General features: G+C 48.0%; 1 protein-coding gene across 4 annotated transcripts in view; it reads right to left on the bottom strand.

Moving 5' to 3' along the window:
- pacs2 (phosphofurin acidic cluster sorting protein 2) overlaps positions 1–17,259 on the bottom strand; it is a 113,982-nt gene that overhangs the window by 35,260 nt on the left and 61,463 nt on the right. For 3 of the 4 annotated variants that reach the window (XM_071366842.1, XM_071366843.1, XM_071366844.1), the window contains exons 3-7: positions 14,428–14,517; positions 12,506–12,631; positions 4,526–4,688; positions 2,265–2,338; positions 61–141 (exon numbers count right to left, since the gene is read on the bottom strand). In XM_071366842.1, the coding sequence (XP_071222943.1) occupies positions 61–141; positions 2,265–2,338; positions 4,526–4,688; positions 12,506–12,631; positions 14,428–14,517 (534 nt within the window). Of the gene's footprint in view, positions 1–60; positions 142–2,264; positions 2,339–4,525; positions 4,689–8,897; positions 8,924–12,505; positions 12,632–14,427; positions 14,518–17,259 lie in introns of those variants that run through there. The other variant, XM_071366845.1, reaches the window with a different exon arrangement.

The following is a 17,259-nucleotide window of genomic DNA, read 5'->3' as shown; positions in this document are numbered from 1 at the left end:
TAAGCTTAATGAGAATGCAACACAACAAGATGTCTGGATGACTTTACTGCCATCTCTTACCCTGGTAATTGAGGCAGTCCTCACGATAGACCTCCTGTGCTTCTTAGGCTTCCTCACATCATACTCATCATCCTCCAGGTCCTGGGGATAAACGTGTAAACAGAACACTGGGTTAAAACACAGCAGGTGGTCAAACATATACAGTCGTGGCTAAAAGTTTTGAGAATGACACAAATATTAATTTCCACAAAGTTTGCTGCTTCAGTGTCTTTAGATATTTTTGTCAGATGTTACTATGGAATACTGAAGTATAATTACAAGCATTTCATAAGTGTCAAAGGCTTTTATTGACAATTACATGAAGTTCATGCAAAGAGTCAATATTTGCAGTGTTGACCCTTCTTTTTCAAGACCTCTGCAATCCACCCTGGCATGCTGTCAATTAACTTCTGGGCCACATCCTGACTGATGGCAGCCCATTCTTGCATAATCAATACTTGGAGTTTGTCAGAATTTGTGGTGTTTTGTTTGTCCACCCGCCTCTTGAGGATTGACCACAAATTCTCAATGGGATTAAGGTCTGGGGAGTTTCCTGGCCATGGACCCACAATATCGATGTTTTGTTCCCCTAGCCACTTAGTAATCACTTTTGCCTTATGGCAAGGTGCTCCATCATGCTGGAAAAGGCATTGTTCGTTACCAAACTGTTCCTGGATGGTTGGGAGAAGTTGCTCTCGGAGGATGTGTTGGTACCATTCTTTATTCATGGCTGTGTTCTTAGACAAAATTGTGAGTGAGTCCACTCCCTTGGCTGAGAAGAAAACACACACATGAATGGTCTCAGGATGTGTTACTGTTGGCATGACACAGGACTGATGGTAGCGCTCACCTTGTCCTCTCCGGACAAGCTTTTTTCCGGATGCCCCAAACAATCGGAACGGGGATTCATCAGAGAAAATGACTTTACCTCAGTCCTCAGCAGTCCAATCCCTGTATCTTTTGCAGAATATCAGTCTGTCCCTGATGTTTTTCCTGGAGAGAAGTGGCTTCTTTGCTGCCCTTCTTGACACCAGGCCATCCTCCAAAAGTCTTCGCCTAACTGTGCGTGCAGATGCACTCACACCTGCCTGCTGCTATTCCTGAGCAAGCTCTGTACTGGTGGTGCCCCGATCCAGCAGATGAATCAACTTTAGGAGACGGTCCTGGAACTTGCTGGACTTTCTTGGGCGCCCCGAAGCCTTCTTCACAACAATTGAACCTCTTGAAGTTATTGATGATCCGATAAATGGTTGATTTAGGTGCAATCTTACTGGCAGCAATATCCTTGCCTGTGAAGCCCTTTTTGTGCAAAGCAATGATGACGGCCCGTGTTTCCTTGCCGGTAACCATGGTTGACAGAGGAAGAACAATGATTCCAAGCACCACCCTTCTTTTGAAGCTTCCATTCTGTTATTCGAACTCAATCAGCATGACAGAGTGATCTCCAGCCTTGTCCTCGTCAACACTCACACCTGTGTTAACGAGAGAATCCCTGACATGATGTCAGCTGGTCCTGTTGTGGCAGGGCTGTAATGCAGTGGAAATGTTTTGGGGGGATTCAGTTCATTTGCATGGCAAAGAGGAACTTTGCAATTAATTGCAATTCATCTGATCACTCTTCATAACATTCTGGAGTATATGCAAATTGCCATCATACAAACTGAGGCAGCAGACTTTGTGAAAATTAATATTTGTGTCATTCTCAAAACTTTTGGCCACGACTGTACAGTATAACAACCAACTCCAGGGGTGTATTCACTAGGAACCAAACAGAAGCCAACAAACAGAAGCCAACAAACAGAAGCAAACAAACAGAAGCAAACAGAAGCCAACAAACAGAAGCAAACAGAAGCCAACAAACAGAACCAAACAGAAGCCAACAAACAGAACCAAACAGAAGCCAACAAACAGAACCAAACAGAAGCCAACAAACAGAACCAAACAGAAGCCAACAAACAGAACCAAACAGAAGCCAACAAACAGAACCAAACAGAAGCCAACAAACAGAACCAAACAGAAGACAACAAACAGAACCAAACAGAAGCTAAAATAATGAAATAATGAGAATTTGTATAGAATAGAAACTTGTTTTTGTTGCAAAAAGGTTTTTCCGTTGCTAAAAGTTTTGTTACGTTGCAAAACTAATGAACACACACCCCTGATGTGTTTCTCCTGTCTGTTCGGCCTCAGTCGAGGATAATGTATTGGACTTTATTTGTACTGACCTGACCCTGAACAGCGTCATCGCTGGCCTCCTGCTCTGAAGAGAAACTCTCATACTCCTCCTCCGAGTAGGTATCTAGAACACACACACACACACACACACACACACACACACACATTAACCTAATGCTGCTGAAAGCAAGCAGGAGAATATCACATCACAGGCTGCCAGGGTTGTTAAATCATTCATCCGTTTTTTTTTTTTTTTTAATTGTGGTCTTCAGATTTCACAAGCAGTAATGCAGTTCAGAATACTACATGGCACTTTGGTAAAGAGCTCTTTGATACAATTTGATCATAATTGGCGCCTGTTTTATGCAGAGAAAATGTACCTTACAAGATTAACTACGAGCCTCTTTTATACCCTCTGCTCAGTGCTCTGCCCGGCTGGCAGAATAATGGATTCCGATAGAACCATGGTCTCAGACTGTGTCGATACGCATCTGACCATTTCATCTACTGTTTTACCAGGCTGCCAGAAAAGGCTGATTCTGACGGAACGGAACCATGCTGTGTTACAAACTGTTAACCCAAACTAGAGCAGAGAGCTGTACTGTGTCAAAGCCTACCTCAGTAGCCATGCCCGGGTAGAAGCACCGTATTGGGTCACAGTTGCCTACCTCAATAGCCATGCCCGGGTAGAAGCACCTGTGCATTTAATCTAGTCCCCCCCCCCCCCCCCCCTGCAGAGCTTTGTGTAACAGCGTACCTGAATACCTCAGTAGAACCGCCATGTTGTGTAACAGCGTACCTGAATACCTCAGTAGAACCACCATGTTGTGTAACAGCGTACCTGAATACCTCAGTCGAACCGCCATGTTGTGTAACAGCGTACCTGAATACCTCAGTAGAACCGCCATGTTGTGTAACAGCGTACCTGAATACCTCAGTAGAAGCGCCATGTTGTGTAACAGAGTACCTGAATACCTCAGTAGAACCGCCATGTTGTGTAACAGAGTACCTGAATAACTCAGTAGAACCGCCATGTTGTGTAACAGAGTACCTGAATACCTCAGTAGAACCACCATGTTGTGTAACAGAGTACCTGAATACCTCAGTAGAACCGCCATGTTGTGTAACAACGTACCTGAATACCTCAGTAGAACCACCATGTTGTGTAACAGCGTACCTGAATACCTGAGTAGAACCGCCATGTTGTGTAACAGAGTACCTGAATACCTCAGTAGAACCGCCATGTTGTGTAACAGCGTACCTGAATACCTCAGTAGAACCACCATGTTGTGTAACAGCGTACCTGAATACCTCAGTCGAACCGCCATGTTGTGTAACAGCGTACCTGAATACCTCAGTAGAACCGCCATGTTGTGTAACAGCGTACCTGAATACCTCAGTAGAACCGCCATGTTGTGTAACAGCGTACCTGAATACCTCAGTAGAACCGCCATGTTGTGTAACAGCGTACCTGCATACCTCAGTAGAACCACCATGTTGTGTAACAGAGTACCTGAATACCTCAGTAGAACCGCCATGTTGTGTAACAGAGTACCTGAATAACTCAGTAGAACCGCCATGTTGTGTAACAACGTACCTGAATACCTCAGTAGAACCACCATGTTGTGTAACAGCGTACCTGAATACCTGAGTAGAACCGCCATGTTGTGTAACAGAGTACCTGAATACCTCAGTAGAACCACCATGTTGTGTAACAGAGTACCTGAATACCTGAGTAGAACCGCCATGTTGTGTAACAGCGTACCTGAATACCTCAGTAGAACCGCCATGTTGTGTAACAGCGTACCTGAATACCTCAGTAGAACCGCCATGTTGTGTAACAGCGTACCTGAATACCTCAGTAGAACCGCCATGTTGTGTAACAGCGTACCTGAATACCTCAGTAGAACCGCCATGTTGTGTAACAGCGTACCTGCATACCTCAGTAGAACCACCATGTTGTGTAACAGCGTACCTGAATACCTCAGTAGAACCGCCATGTTGTGTAACAGCGTACCTGAATACCTCAGTAGAACCACCATGTTGTGTAACAGCGTACCTGAATACCTCAGTAGAACCGCCATGTTGTGTAACAACGTACCTGAATACCTCAGTAGAACCGCCATGTTGTGTAACAGCGTACCTGAATACCTCAGTCGAACTGCCATGTTGTGTAACAGCGTACCTGAATACCTTAGTAGAACCGCCATGTTGTGTAACAGCGTACCTGAATACCTCAGTAGAACCACCATGTTGTGTAACAGAGTACCTGAATACCTCAGTAGAACCACCATGTTGTGTAACAGCGTACCTGAACATTTGATCTTGGTTCCGCCCTGCAGAGCGGCCTCTTCGTGGTCTATCGGCTGACTGGACAGTGAGAAGATCCAGATCTCAGCTACTTTACCCAGCGTCTCCTTCTGGTTACTGCACAGAGACAGAACCTGGCCCCCCTCCGTAGGGTGCTGCATCACCTGGGGGGAGGGGGGGAGCAAGACCAAAAAGGAGATTTTTCTGGCATGTGTTTCTAAATCTGTCTGTCGGTCTGTGTCTCTCCCTCTGTGTGTCTCTCCGTCTCCGTCTCTCTCCCTCCCTCCCTCCCTCTGGTCTCTCTCTCCCTCTGGTCTCTCTCTCCCTCTATCTGGTCTCTCTCTCCCTCTATCTGGTCTCTCTCCCTCTATCTGGTCTCTCTCTCCCTCTATCTGTCTCTCTCCCTCTATCTGTCTCTCTCCCTCTATCTGTCTCTCTCCCTCTATCTGTCTCTCTCCCTCTATCTGTCTCTCTCCCTCTATCTGTCTCTCTTCGTCAGCAGAAACGAGCAGTAGGGTTTGAGCCTGAAAGTAGGGGGGGGTGCGTAGGCAAGCTTTGACTGGAAGCCAGAGGAGTGTGCGGGGGAGCGGGCGGGGGGGCGGGCGGGGGGGCGGGTGGGGGTTGTGACATGAGAGAACTTGGAAAGATTGAACACCAGACGTGCTGCAGAGTTCTGTATAAGTTGCAGAGGTTTGATGGCACAAGCAGGGAGCCCAGCCAACAGAGATATGTATTAGTCCAGACGGGAGAGGACAAGTGCCTGGTTAAGGACCTGCTTCCTGTGTCAGAAAAGGTGGTACTCTACGGATGTTGTAGAGCAGTGGTTCCCAACCAGGGGTACTAGGACCCTTGGGGGTACCTGATCTATCAACAAGGGGTACTTGAGAAGACTCATGAGACTATAAGCCTCCTGGTAAAATGTACATGAGGGGGTACTTCAGGGGTACTCCGGACAGAGCAAAATTCAATTGGTGTTACAGTAAGGACTGGTGTAGAGGATGAGAACCCCTGGTGTAGAGGATGAGAACCCCTGGTGTAGAGGATGAGAACCCCTGGACTGGTGTAGAGGATGAGAACCAGTGGACTGGTGTAGAGGATGAGAACCAGTGGACTGGTGTAGAGGATGAGAACCAGTGGACTGGTGTAGAGGATGAGAACCAGTGGACTGGTGTAGAGGATGAGAACCCCTGGTGTAGAGGATGAGAACCCCTAGTGTAGAGGATGAGAACCAGTGGACTGGTGTAGAGGATGAGAACCCCTGGACTGGTGTAGAGGATGAGAACCATTGGACTGGTGTAGAGGATGAGAACCCCTGGTGTAGAGGATGAGAACCACTGGTGTAGAGGATGAGAACCCCTGGTGTAGAGGATGAGAACCCCTGGTGTAGAGGATGAGAACCCCTGGTGTAGAGGATGAGAACCCCTGGTGTAGAGGATGAGAACCCCTGGTGTAGAGGATGAGAACCCCTGGTGTAGAGGATGAGAACCCCTGGTGTAGAGGATGAGAACCACTGGTGTAGAGGATGAGAACCCCTGGTGTAGAGGATGAGAACCCCTGGTGTAGAGGATGAGAACCCCTGGTGTAGAGGATGAGAACCCCTGGTGTAGAGGACGAGAACCACTGGTGTAGAGGACGAGAACCCCTGGTGTAGAGGATGAGAACCACCGGTGTAGAGGATGAGAACCACCGGTGTAGAGGATGAGAACCACCGGTGTAGAGGATGAGAACCCCTGGACTGGTGTAGAGGATGAGAACCATTGGACTGGTGTAGAGGATGAGAACCCCTGGTGTAGAGGATGAGAACCCCTGGTGTAGAGGATGAGAACCCCTGGTGTAGAGGATGAGAACCCCTGGTGTAGAGGATGAGAACCCCTGGTGTAGAGGATGAGAACCCCTGGTGTAGAGGATGAGAACCACTGGTGTAGAGGATGAGAACCCCTGGTGTAGAGGATGAGAACCCCTGGTGTAGAGGATGAGAACCCCTGGTGTAGAGGATGAGAACCCCTGGTGTAGAGGACGAGAACCACTGGTGTAGAGGACGAGAACCCCTGGTGTAGAGGATGAGAACCACCGGTGTAGAGGATGAGAACCCCTGGTGTAGAGGATGAGAACCACCGGTGTAGAGGATGAGAACCACCGGTGTAGAGGATGAGAACCACCGGTGTAGAGGATGAGAACCCCTGGACTGGTGTAGAGGATGAGAACCATTGGACTGGTGTAGAGGATGAGAACCCCTGGTGTAGAGGACGAGAACCCCTGGTGTAGAGGATGAGAACCCCTGGACTGGTGTAGAGGATGAGAACCCCTGGTGTAGAGGATGAGAACCCCTGGTGTAGAGGATGAGAACCCCTGGTGTAGAGGATGAGAACCCCTGGACTGGTGTAGAGGATGAGAACCAGTGGTGTAGAGGATGAGAACCAGTGGTGTAGAGGATGAGAACCCCTGGTGTAGAGGATGAGAACCCCTGGTGTAGAGGATGAGAACCCCTGGTGTAGAGGATGAGAACCCCTGGTGTAGAGGATGAGAACCACTGGTGTAGAGGATGAGAACCCCTGGTGTAGAGGATGAGAACCACTGGTGTAGAGGATGAGAACCCCTGGTGTAGAGGATGAGAACCCCTGGTGTAGAGGATGAGAACCCCTGGTGTAGAGGATGAGAACCCCTGGTGTAGAGGATGAGAACCCCTGGTGTAGAGGACGAGAACCACTGGTGTAGAGGACGAGAACCCCTGGTGTAGAGGATGAGAACCACCGGTGTAGAGGATGAGAACCCCTGGTGTAGAGGATGAGAACCACCGGTGTAGAGGATGAGAACCACCGGTGTAGAGGATGAGAACCACCGGTGTAGAGGATGAGAACCCCTGGACTGGTGTAGAGGATGAGAACCATTGGACTGGTGTAGAGGATGAGAACCCCTGGTGTAGAGGACGAGAACCCCTGGTGTAGAGGATGAGAACCCCTGGACTGGTGTAGAGGATGAGAACCCCTGGTGTAGAGGATGAGAACCCCTGGACTGGTGTAGAGGATGAGAACCCCTGGTGTAGAGGATGAGAACCCCTGGTGTAGAGGATGAGAACCCCTGGTGTAGAGGATGAGAACCCCTGGTGTAGAGGACGAGAACCACTGGTGTAGAGGATGAGAACCCCTGGTGTAGAGGATGAGAACCACCGGTGTAGAGGATGAGAACCCCTGGTGTAGAGGATGAGAACCCCTGGTGTAGAGGATGAGAACCACCGGTGTAGAGGATGAGAACCCCTGGTGTAGAGGATGAGAACCCCTGGTGTAGAGGATGAGAACCCCTGGTGTAGAGGATGAGAACCACCGGTGTAGAGGATGAGAACCCCTGGTGTAGAGGATGAGAACCCCTGGTGTAGAGGATGAGAACCCCTGGTGTAGAGGATGAGAACCCCTGGTGTAGAGGATGAGAACCCCTGGTGTAGAGGATGAGAACCCCTGGTGTAGAGGATGAGAACCCCTGGTGTAGAGGATGAGAACCCCTGGTGTAGAGGACGAGAACCCCTGGTGTAGAGGATGAGAACCCCTGGTGTAGAGGATGAGAACCACTGGTGTAGAGGACGAGAACCCCTGGTGTAGAGGATGAGAACCCCTGGTGTAGAGGATGAGAACCCCTGGTGTAGAGGATGAGAAGCGACCCAGAACCCCCCACTGTCAAAAGAGAAAACACTCCCATTCATATTCTCTCCATCTGTATCTCTTGTGGGGGGTTCTGGGTCGCTTCGTAGTTCAGCTCGCACACACCCCCCCCCCCCCCCCCGCGGAGTAACTATCACTATTATGTGGAGGCAATTAAGTGTCTCTCTCTCTCTCCCTCTCCGTCTCTCTGTTCCTTAATGTAACAGTTCAACTCTCAGCCCCCCCCCCCCCCCCATGGGACCTGGGTGAAAAACAGAGACGGTCTAGAATGGTTTGAAGTTAGAGGCACACAGAGCCGGAGGCGGCCATTTTAATGCTTGGCGCAGCTGTGTGTTTTGTTCAGACAGATGGCGTTAAGCTGAGAGTTAGGAGGTAGTTACAGAGGGACTGAATGGGAAGGCCAGAAACAGACGCAGTTCCCCAGAGGATGACTGGGGATGAGGAGAGGACGGAGAAAGACTTCTGAGAAGAATTAATTCATAAATGCACCCGAGTACACACAACAAACAGCATGGATGCCAAAGAGACTACGCACTACCAATACGGCTGTGTTCCTACCTCAGCCATATCGATGGTTCCTACAGCCAGGGTCCTGTCTCATTGTGTTCCTACCTCAGCCATATCGATGGTTCCTACAGCCAGGGTCCTGTCTCATTGTGTTCCTACCTCAGCCATATCGATGGTTCCTACAGCCAGGGTCCTGTCTCATTGTGTTCCTACCTCAGCCATGTCGATGGTTCCTACAGCCAGGGTCCTGTCTCATTGTGTTCCTACCTCAGCCATATCGATGGTTCCTACAGCCAGGGTCCTGCCTCATTGTGTTCCTGCCTCAGCCATGTCGATGGTTCCTACAGCCAGGGTCCTGTCTCATTGTGTTCCTGCCTCAGCCATATCGATGTTTCCTACAGCCAGGGTCCTGTCTCATTGTGTTCCTACCTCAGCCATGTCGATGGTTCCTACAGCCAGGGTCCTGTCTCATTGTGTTCCTACCTCAGCCATATCGATGGTTCCTACAGCCAGGGTCCTGTCTCATTGTGTTCCTACCACAGCCATATCGATGTTTCCTACAGCCAGGGTCCTGTCTCATTGTGTTCCTACCTCAGCCATGTCGATGGTTCCTACAGCCAGGGTCCTGTCTCATTGTGTTCCTACAGCCAGGGTCCTGTCTCATTGTGTTCCTGCCTCAGCCATGTCGATGGTTCCTACAGCCAGGGTCCTGTCTCATTGTGTTCCTACCTCAGCCATGTCGATGTTTCCTACAGCCAGGGTCCTGTCTCATTGTGTTCCTACCTCAGCCATATCGATGGTTCCTACAGCCAGGGTCCTGTCTCATTGTGTTCCTACCTCAGCCATGTCGATGGTTCCTACAGCCAGGGTCCTGTCTCATTGTGTTCCTGCCTCAGCCATGTCGATGGTTCCTACAGCCAGGGTCCTGTCTCATTGTGTTCCTGCCTCAGCCATGTCGATGGTTCCTACAGCCAGGGTCCTGTCTCATTGTGTTCCTACCTCAGCCATGTCGATGGTTCCTACAGCCAGGGTCCTGTCTCATTGTGTTCCTACCTCAGCCATGTCGATGGTTCCTACAGCCAGGGTCCTGTCTCATTGTGTTCCTACCTCAGCCATATCGATGGTTCCTACAGCCAGGGTCCTGTCTCATTGTGTTCCTACCTCAGCCATATCGATGTTTCCTACAGCCAGGGTCCTGTCTCATTGTGTTCCTACCTCAGCCATGTCTATGGTTCCTACAGCCAGGGTCCTGTCTCATTGTGTTTCCTACCTCAGCCATGTCGATGGTTCCTACAGCCAGGGTCCTGTCTCATTGTGTTCCTGCCTCAGCCATGTCGATGGTTCCTACAGCCAGGGTCCTGTCTCATTGTGTTCCTACCTCAGCCATGTCGATGGTTCCTACAGCCAGGGTCCTGTCTCATTGTGTTCCTACAGCCAGGGTCCTGTCTCATTGTGTTCCTACCTCAGCCATGTCGATGGTTCCTACAGCCAGGGTCCTGTCTCATTGTGTTCCTACCTCAGCCATATCGATGGTTCCTACAGCCAGGGTCCTGTCTCATTGTGTTCCTGCCTCAGCCATGTCGATGGTTCCTACAGCCAGGGTCCTGTCTCATTGTGTTCCTACCTCAGCCATATCGATGGTTCCTACAGCCAGGGTCCTGTCTCATTGTGTTCCTGCCTCAGCCATATCGATGGTTCCTACAGCCAGGGTCCTGTCTCATTGTGTTCCTACCTCAGCCATATCGATGGTTCCTACAGCCAGGGTCCTGCCTCATTGTGTTCCTGCCTCAGCCATATCGATGGTTCCTACAGCCAGGGTCCTGCCTCATTGTGTTCCTACAGCCAGGGTCCTGTCTCATTGTGTTCCTGCCTCAGCCATGTCGATGGTTCCTACAGCCAGGGTCCTGTCTCATTGTGTTCCTACCTCAGCCATGTCGATGTTTCCTACAGCCAGGGTCCTGTCTCATTGTGTTCCTACCTCAGCCATATCGATGGTTCCTACAGCCAGGGTCCTGTCTCATTGTGTTCCTACCTCAGCCATGTCGATGGTTCCTACAGCCAGGGTCCTGTCTCATTGTGTTCCTGCCTCAGCCATGTCGATGGTTCCTACAGCCAGGGTCCTGTCTCATTGTGTTCCTGCCTCAGCCATGTCGATGGTTCCTACAGCCAGGGTCCTGTCTCATTGTGTTCCTACCTCAGCCATGTCGATGGTTCCTACAGCCAGGGTCCTGTCTCATTGTGTTCCTACCTCAGCCATGTCGATGGTTCCTACAGCCAGGGTCCTGTCTCATTGTGTTCCTACCTCAGCCATATCGATGGTTCCTACAGCCAGGGTCCTGTCTCATTGTGTTCCTACCTCAGCCATATCGATGTTTCCTACAGCCAGGGTCCTGTCTCATTGTGTTCCTACCTCAGCCATGTCTATGGTTCCTACAGCCAGGGTCCTGTCTCATTGTGTTTCCTACCTCAGCCATGTCGATGGTTCCTACAGCCAGGGTCCTGTCTCATTGTGTTCCTGCCTCAGCCATGTCGATGGTTCCTACAGCCAGGGTCCTGTCTCATTGTGTTCCTACCTCAGCCATGTCGATGGTTCCTACAGCCAGGGTCCTGTCTCATTGTGTTCCTACAGCCAGGGTCCTGTCTCATTGTGTTCCTACCTCAGCCATGTCGATGGTTCCTACAGCCAGGGTCCTGTCTCATTGTGTTCCTACCTCAGCCATATCGATGGTTCCTACAGCCAGGGTCCTGCCTCATTGTGTTCCTGCCTCAGCCATATCGATGGTTCCTACAGCCAGGGTCCTGCCTCATTGTGTTCCTACCTCAGCCATGTCGATGGTTCCTACAGCCAGGGTCCTGTCTCATTGTGTTCCTACCTCAGCCATATCGATGGTTCCTACAGCCAGGGTCCTGTCTCATTGTGTTCCTACCTCAGCCATGTCGATGGTTCCTACAGCCAGGGTCCTGTCTCATTGTGTTCCTACCTCAGCCATATCGATGGTTCCTACAGCCAGGGTCCTGTCTCATTGTGTTCCTACCTCAGCCATGTCGATGGTTCCTACAGCCAGGGTCCTGTCTCATTGTGTTCCTGCCTCAGCCATATCGATGTTTCCTACAGCCAGGGTCCTGTCTCATTGTGTTCCTACCTCAGCCATGTCGATGGTTCCTACAGCCAGGGTCCTGTCTCATTGTGTTCCTACCTCAGCCATATCGATGGTTCCTACAGCCAGGGTCCTGTCTCATTGTGTTCCTACCTCAGCCATATCGATGTTTCCTACAGCCAGGGTCCTGTCTCATTGTGTTCCTACCTCAGCCATGTCGATGGTTCCTACAGCCAGGGTCCTGTCTCATTGTGTTCCTACAGCCAGGGTCCTGTCTCATTGTGTTCCTACCTCAGCCATGTCGATGGTTCCTACAGCCAGGGTCCTGTCTCATTGTGTTCCTACCTCAGCCATGTCGATGGTTCCTACAGCCAGGGTCCTGTCTCATTGTGTTCCTACCTCAGCCATATCGATGTTTCCTACAGCCAGGGTCCTGTCTCATTGTGTTCCTACCTCAGCCATGTCGATGGTTCCTACAGCCAGGGTCCTGTCTCATTGTGTTCCTACCTCAGCCATATCGATGGTTCCTACAGCCAGGGTCCTGTCTCATTGTGTTCCTGCCTCAGCCATATCGATGGTTCCTACAGCCAGGGTCCTGTCTCATTGTGTTCCTACCTCAGCCATGTCGATGGTTCCTACAGCCAGGGTCCTGTCTCATTGTGTTCCTACCTCAGCCATGTCGATGGTTCCTACAGCCAGGGTCCTGTCTCATTGTGTTCCTACCTCAGCCATGTCGATGGTTCCTACAGCCAGGGTCTTGTATCCCAGGATAGTCCTGTTCTTGTATCTCTTCCTCCTCTGCAGCAGGATCTGGAGCTTGTTACCCTCTCTCTTCAGGAAGTGAGGGTACTGAGGATGGATGAAAAACAAAAAATAGAGAGAAGAATTAGCCAGGTATTTTTTTTAAGCATAGAACAGTGTTGGCATGACAGGGAAGATAGTGAAGACATCAAAACTATGAAAAAACACATATGGAAACATGTAGTAACCAAAAAAGTGTTAAATCAATTTTCTTTTTAGAATTGAGATTCTTCAAAGTAGCCACCCTTTGCCTTGATGAGAGCTTTGCAACCTCTTGGGATTCTCTCAACCAGCTTCACGAGGAATGCTTTTCCAACAGTCTGGAAGGAGTTCCCACATATGCTGAGCACTTGTTGGCTGCTGTTCCTTCACTCTGCGGTCTAACTCATCCTAAACCATCTCCATTAGGTTGAGGTCGGGTGATTGTGGAGGCCAGGTCATCTGATGCAGCACTCCATCACTCTCCTTCTTGGTCAAATAGCCCTTACACAGCCTGGAGGTGTGTTGGGTCATTGTCCTGTTGAAAAACAAATGATAGTCCCACTAAGCGCAAACCAGATGGAATCGCTGCAGAATGCTGTGGTAGCCATGCTGGTTAAGTGTGCCTTGAATTCTAAATAAATCATAGACAGTGTCACCAGCAAAGCACCCCCACACCATCACACCACCTTTTCCATGCTTCACGGTGGGAACCACACATGCGGAGATCATCCGTTCACCTACTCCGCGTCTCACAAATACACGGAACCAAAAATCTAAAATTTGGACCAAAAGGACAGATTTCCACCGGTCTAATGTCCATTGCTCGTGTTTCTTGGCCCAAGCAAGTCTCTTCTTCTTATTGGTGTCTCCTCTGAACAGTTGATGTTGTGTCTTTTACTTGAACTCTGTGAAGCATTTATTTGGGCTGCAATTTCTGAGGCTGGTAACTCTAATGAACTTATCCTCTGCAGCAGAGGTAACTCTGGGTCTTCCTTTCCTGCGGCGGTCCTCATGAGAGACAGTTTCATCATAGCACTTGATGGTTTTTGCGACTGCACTTGAAGAAACTTTCAAAGTTCTTGACATTTTCCGTATTGACTGACCTTCATGTCTTAAAGTAATGATGGACTGTTGTTTCTCTTTGCTTATTTGAGCTGTTCTTGCCATAATATGGACCTGGTCTTTTACCAAATATGTCTATCTTCTGTATACCAACCCTACCCTGTCACAACACAACTGATTGGCTCAAATGCATTAAGAAGGAAATAAATTCCACAAATTAACTTTTAACAAGGCACACCTGTTAATTGAAATGCATTCCAGGTGACTACCTCATGAAGCTGGTTGAGAGAATGCCAAGAGTTTGCAAAGCTTTCATCATGGTAAAGGGTGGCTACTTTGAAGAATCTAAAATATGAAAACATTTTTGATTTGTTTAACACTTTTTTGGTTACTACATGATTCCATATGTTTTATTTCATAGTTTTGATGTTTTCACTATTATTCTACAATGTAGAAAATAGTAAAAGTAAAGAAAAACCATTTAATGAGTAGGTGTGTACAAACTTTTGACTGGTACTGAACATGCAGAAAAGCCAATAGACAAGTTTATCTAGAGTGTTTACCAGCAGTGAGAAGGTGAGAGACAGGTCAGTCTGTCTGTCTAGTGTTTACCAGCAGTGAGAAGGTGAGAGCCAGGTCAGTCTGTCTGTCTAGTGTTTACCTGCAGTGAGAAGGTAAGAGCCAGGTCAGTCTGTCTGTCTAGTGTTTACCTGCAGTGAGAAGGTGAGAGTCAGGTCAGTCTGTCTAGTGTTTACCTGCAGTGAGAAGGTGAGAGCCAGGTCAGTCTGTCTAGTGTTTACCTGCAGTGAGAAGGTGAGAGCCAGGTCAGTCTCCACTGAGCCACTAGGGGGCAGCACTATCTCATGGGACCTCAGGATCCTCTTGGAACCCTAGGGAAAGGAACCACATCACATCAGACCAGTACTCATTTCCATTATCCAGTCCCTCCAGGATCTGACTGTTTTAATGCAGTGATTAGACAAATTTGCAAGCCCTCGCATAAAACGCGGGAAAATGGTGATGTTGCGATGGCAGAAATCGCAAAATCTTAGAAGGACTGATTAAAATAATTTAGTTTAGCAGACGCCCGTTATCCACAGTGACTTGCAATCTGTGTATTTAACTAAAGCAGGTGTAAACAACCACCGTGTGGTTCTTCGTAGAGCATTGATTTAGAAGTCAGTGATAAGATTTTGGCAGCGATACCACGACGGCAATAAGCAAATGCTTGACAAAGTAAATTAAGCAATGCTTTACAACATAATCAATGCTCTATAACAGTGGTCAGTCACCAGCTGGTCGATCGCGATCGTGGTCGATCTCCAAGGCATTCATAGTCACCAAACATTTCTGTTAAAAAAACAAAAAAACAACTACGATAAAGCATTACGTTCCTATTGTTTTTTTTTTTATTCGTCTCACGCTGTTGACGGTTGGTGCACCCGACTCTGCTCTGCAAGCCGAGTAGGCTAAGTGTTCCCATTTTGAACCATTTAACGTGTCTGAAGGCACGACCCCCCTTCCTTCGCCGCGGTCCCTGAGAGCAAATCAAGTGCACTAATAAGGCCTACCGCTGGCCAATCGGATGGCTCAGATGATCGTGTCTGCAGTAACGCAGCAGGTGTGAAAGAAAGCTACAGCAAAGTTGATACGGTGAGATTTCAAAAAACGTTTAAAACCCTGACTAAAGAGAGACTGTCAACGAACACAGCAGAGAGCTGCTGTTTTTATAAGTGAGTTAATGTATAAGTTCTCAGTCAGCTCTGTCAACACTTTGTATTCAAACACTTTAATAAACCATCAAAATGTGCGTTCTTCCTATTTCCACTCAGCGCTACAACAAGCACTGCAGCAGTAATGAATGAGTAGGAAGGTCAGTCTACCTGACTGAACAACATTCATCTTCAAATAATATTTTTTGCAGGAATCTCCTTGCGAATGATTTTGCCGAAGATTGTATCTCCACCGGGCTATAGGCTTGCATTGTTATTAGCGGCTTGGATCTTCTTTAATATCGCTAAATATTTCACTTCCTCTTTTCATAAGAGTAAAACAACATGAATTTGTCCATGAGGCAGAAATAAATGCGGTGCGACTCGAGTTTGGCCCATCAGCTGGAAGACGGTGTCCCTTTTGGGTCAGTGTCTGCAGAGGAAAGGGAGAGCGGAGGGATGTTGACGGGTACCGCTGAGATTGACCATCAGATGCAGGCTCCAACAGCCCAGTAAAATATTTGTATGTATGCTCACTCAGCTGTGCCTGCAGTAATACAACAACTGATCGACTACCGGTGTGATCGTACAATAAAATACAGCCTACCTGTCACTTTGACCATAGTTCTTTTGTATTTTCTTTGTTTTAGTGTGGTCAGGGCGTGAGTTGGGTGGGTAATCTATGTTTTCTATTTCTGTGTTGGTTTTCTGTGTTTGGCCTGATATGGTTCTCAATCAGAGGCAGCTGTCAGTCGTTGTCCCTGATTGGGAACCATATTTAGGTAGCCTGTTTTCTGTTGGGTTTTGTGGGTGGTTGTCTTCAGTCTTTGTGTGTCTGCACCAGATAGAACTGTTTCGGTTTTCACTTTTGTTGTTTTGTAATTTGTAGTGTTTAGTTTTTGATTATCATTAAATTAAGATGAACACTAATCACGCTGCGCTTTGGTCCTCTCCTTCTTCCACCGACGAAAGCCGTTACACCACCTCAAATATTTTAATATCTTTTTTTTTTTTTTTTTAAATGGTTCCAAACAGCAATGAATTGGCAGAGCAATTCAAGCAAAGACAATATGCGGTGATAATGTATTGGCCTATAGCCTACTGCACAAACCTCACTGCTACAGAACTGGTTTTAATAGCTTAATGTTGCATAGGATTACGTTTTTAAGTCATGTTAAAAAAAAATCTGAGCGGTATTATCTCTGGTTGCATTTTACATTAAGCAATGCTCTACAAAGCTCCAATATTCAACCAGCAGGTACCAGTAGAGGAAGCGGGGGAAAATGATGCACGGGGAAAAAAACATGAGCCAGGTTGAATAACATTTGTCTGAGAGGATGTGCAGTGTACATACAGGATATACAGTACAGCGCATTCAGAATGTATTCAGAACCCCTGGACTTTTTCCACATTTTGTTACGTTACAGCCTTGTTCTAAAATGTATTAAATTAAATGATATCCTCATCAATCAACACTCAATACCTCATAATGACATCACAATACCCCATAATGACATCACAATACCCCATAATGACATCACAATACCTCATAATGACAAAGCGACAACAGGTTTTTAGAAATGTTTGCAAATGTATCAAATTCAAAAACAGAAATACCTTATTGACATAAGTATTCAGACCCTTTGCTATGAGACTCCAAATTGAGGTCAGGTGCATCCTGTTTCCATTGATCATCCTTGAGATGTTTCTACAACTTGATTGAAGTCCACCTGTGATGAATTTGGTAAGGCACACACCTGTCTATATAAAGGTCCCACAGTTGACAGTGAATGTCAGAGCAAAAACCAAGCCATGAGGTTGAAGGAATTCTCCGTAGATCTCCGAGACAGGATTGTGTCGAAGCACAGATCTGGGGAAGGGTACCAAAAAATGTCTGCAGCATTGAAGGTCCCCAAGAAC

The sequence above is a fragment of the Salvelinus alpinus genome, chromosome 25 (genome assembly GCF_045679555.1).
Source record: "Salvelinus alpinus chromosome 25, SLU_Salpinus.1, whole genome shotgun sequence".
Classification (NCBI taxonomy): Eukaryota; Metazoa; Chordata; class Actinopteri; order Salmoniformes; family Salmonidae; genus Salvelinus; species Salvelinus alpinus.
Note: the sequence above shows the minus strand (reverse complement) of the source record. Positions and strands in the feature narration are given on the sequence as shown.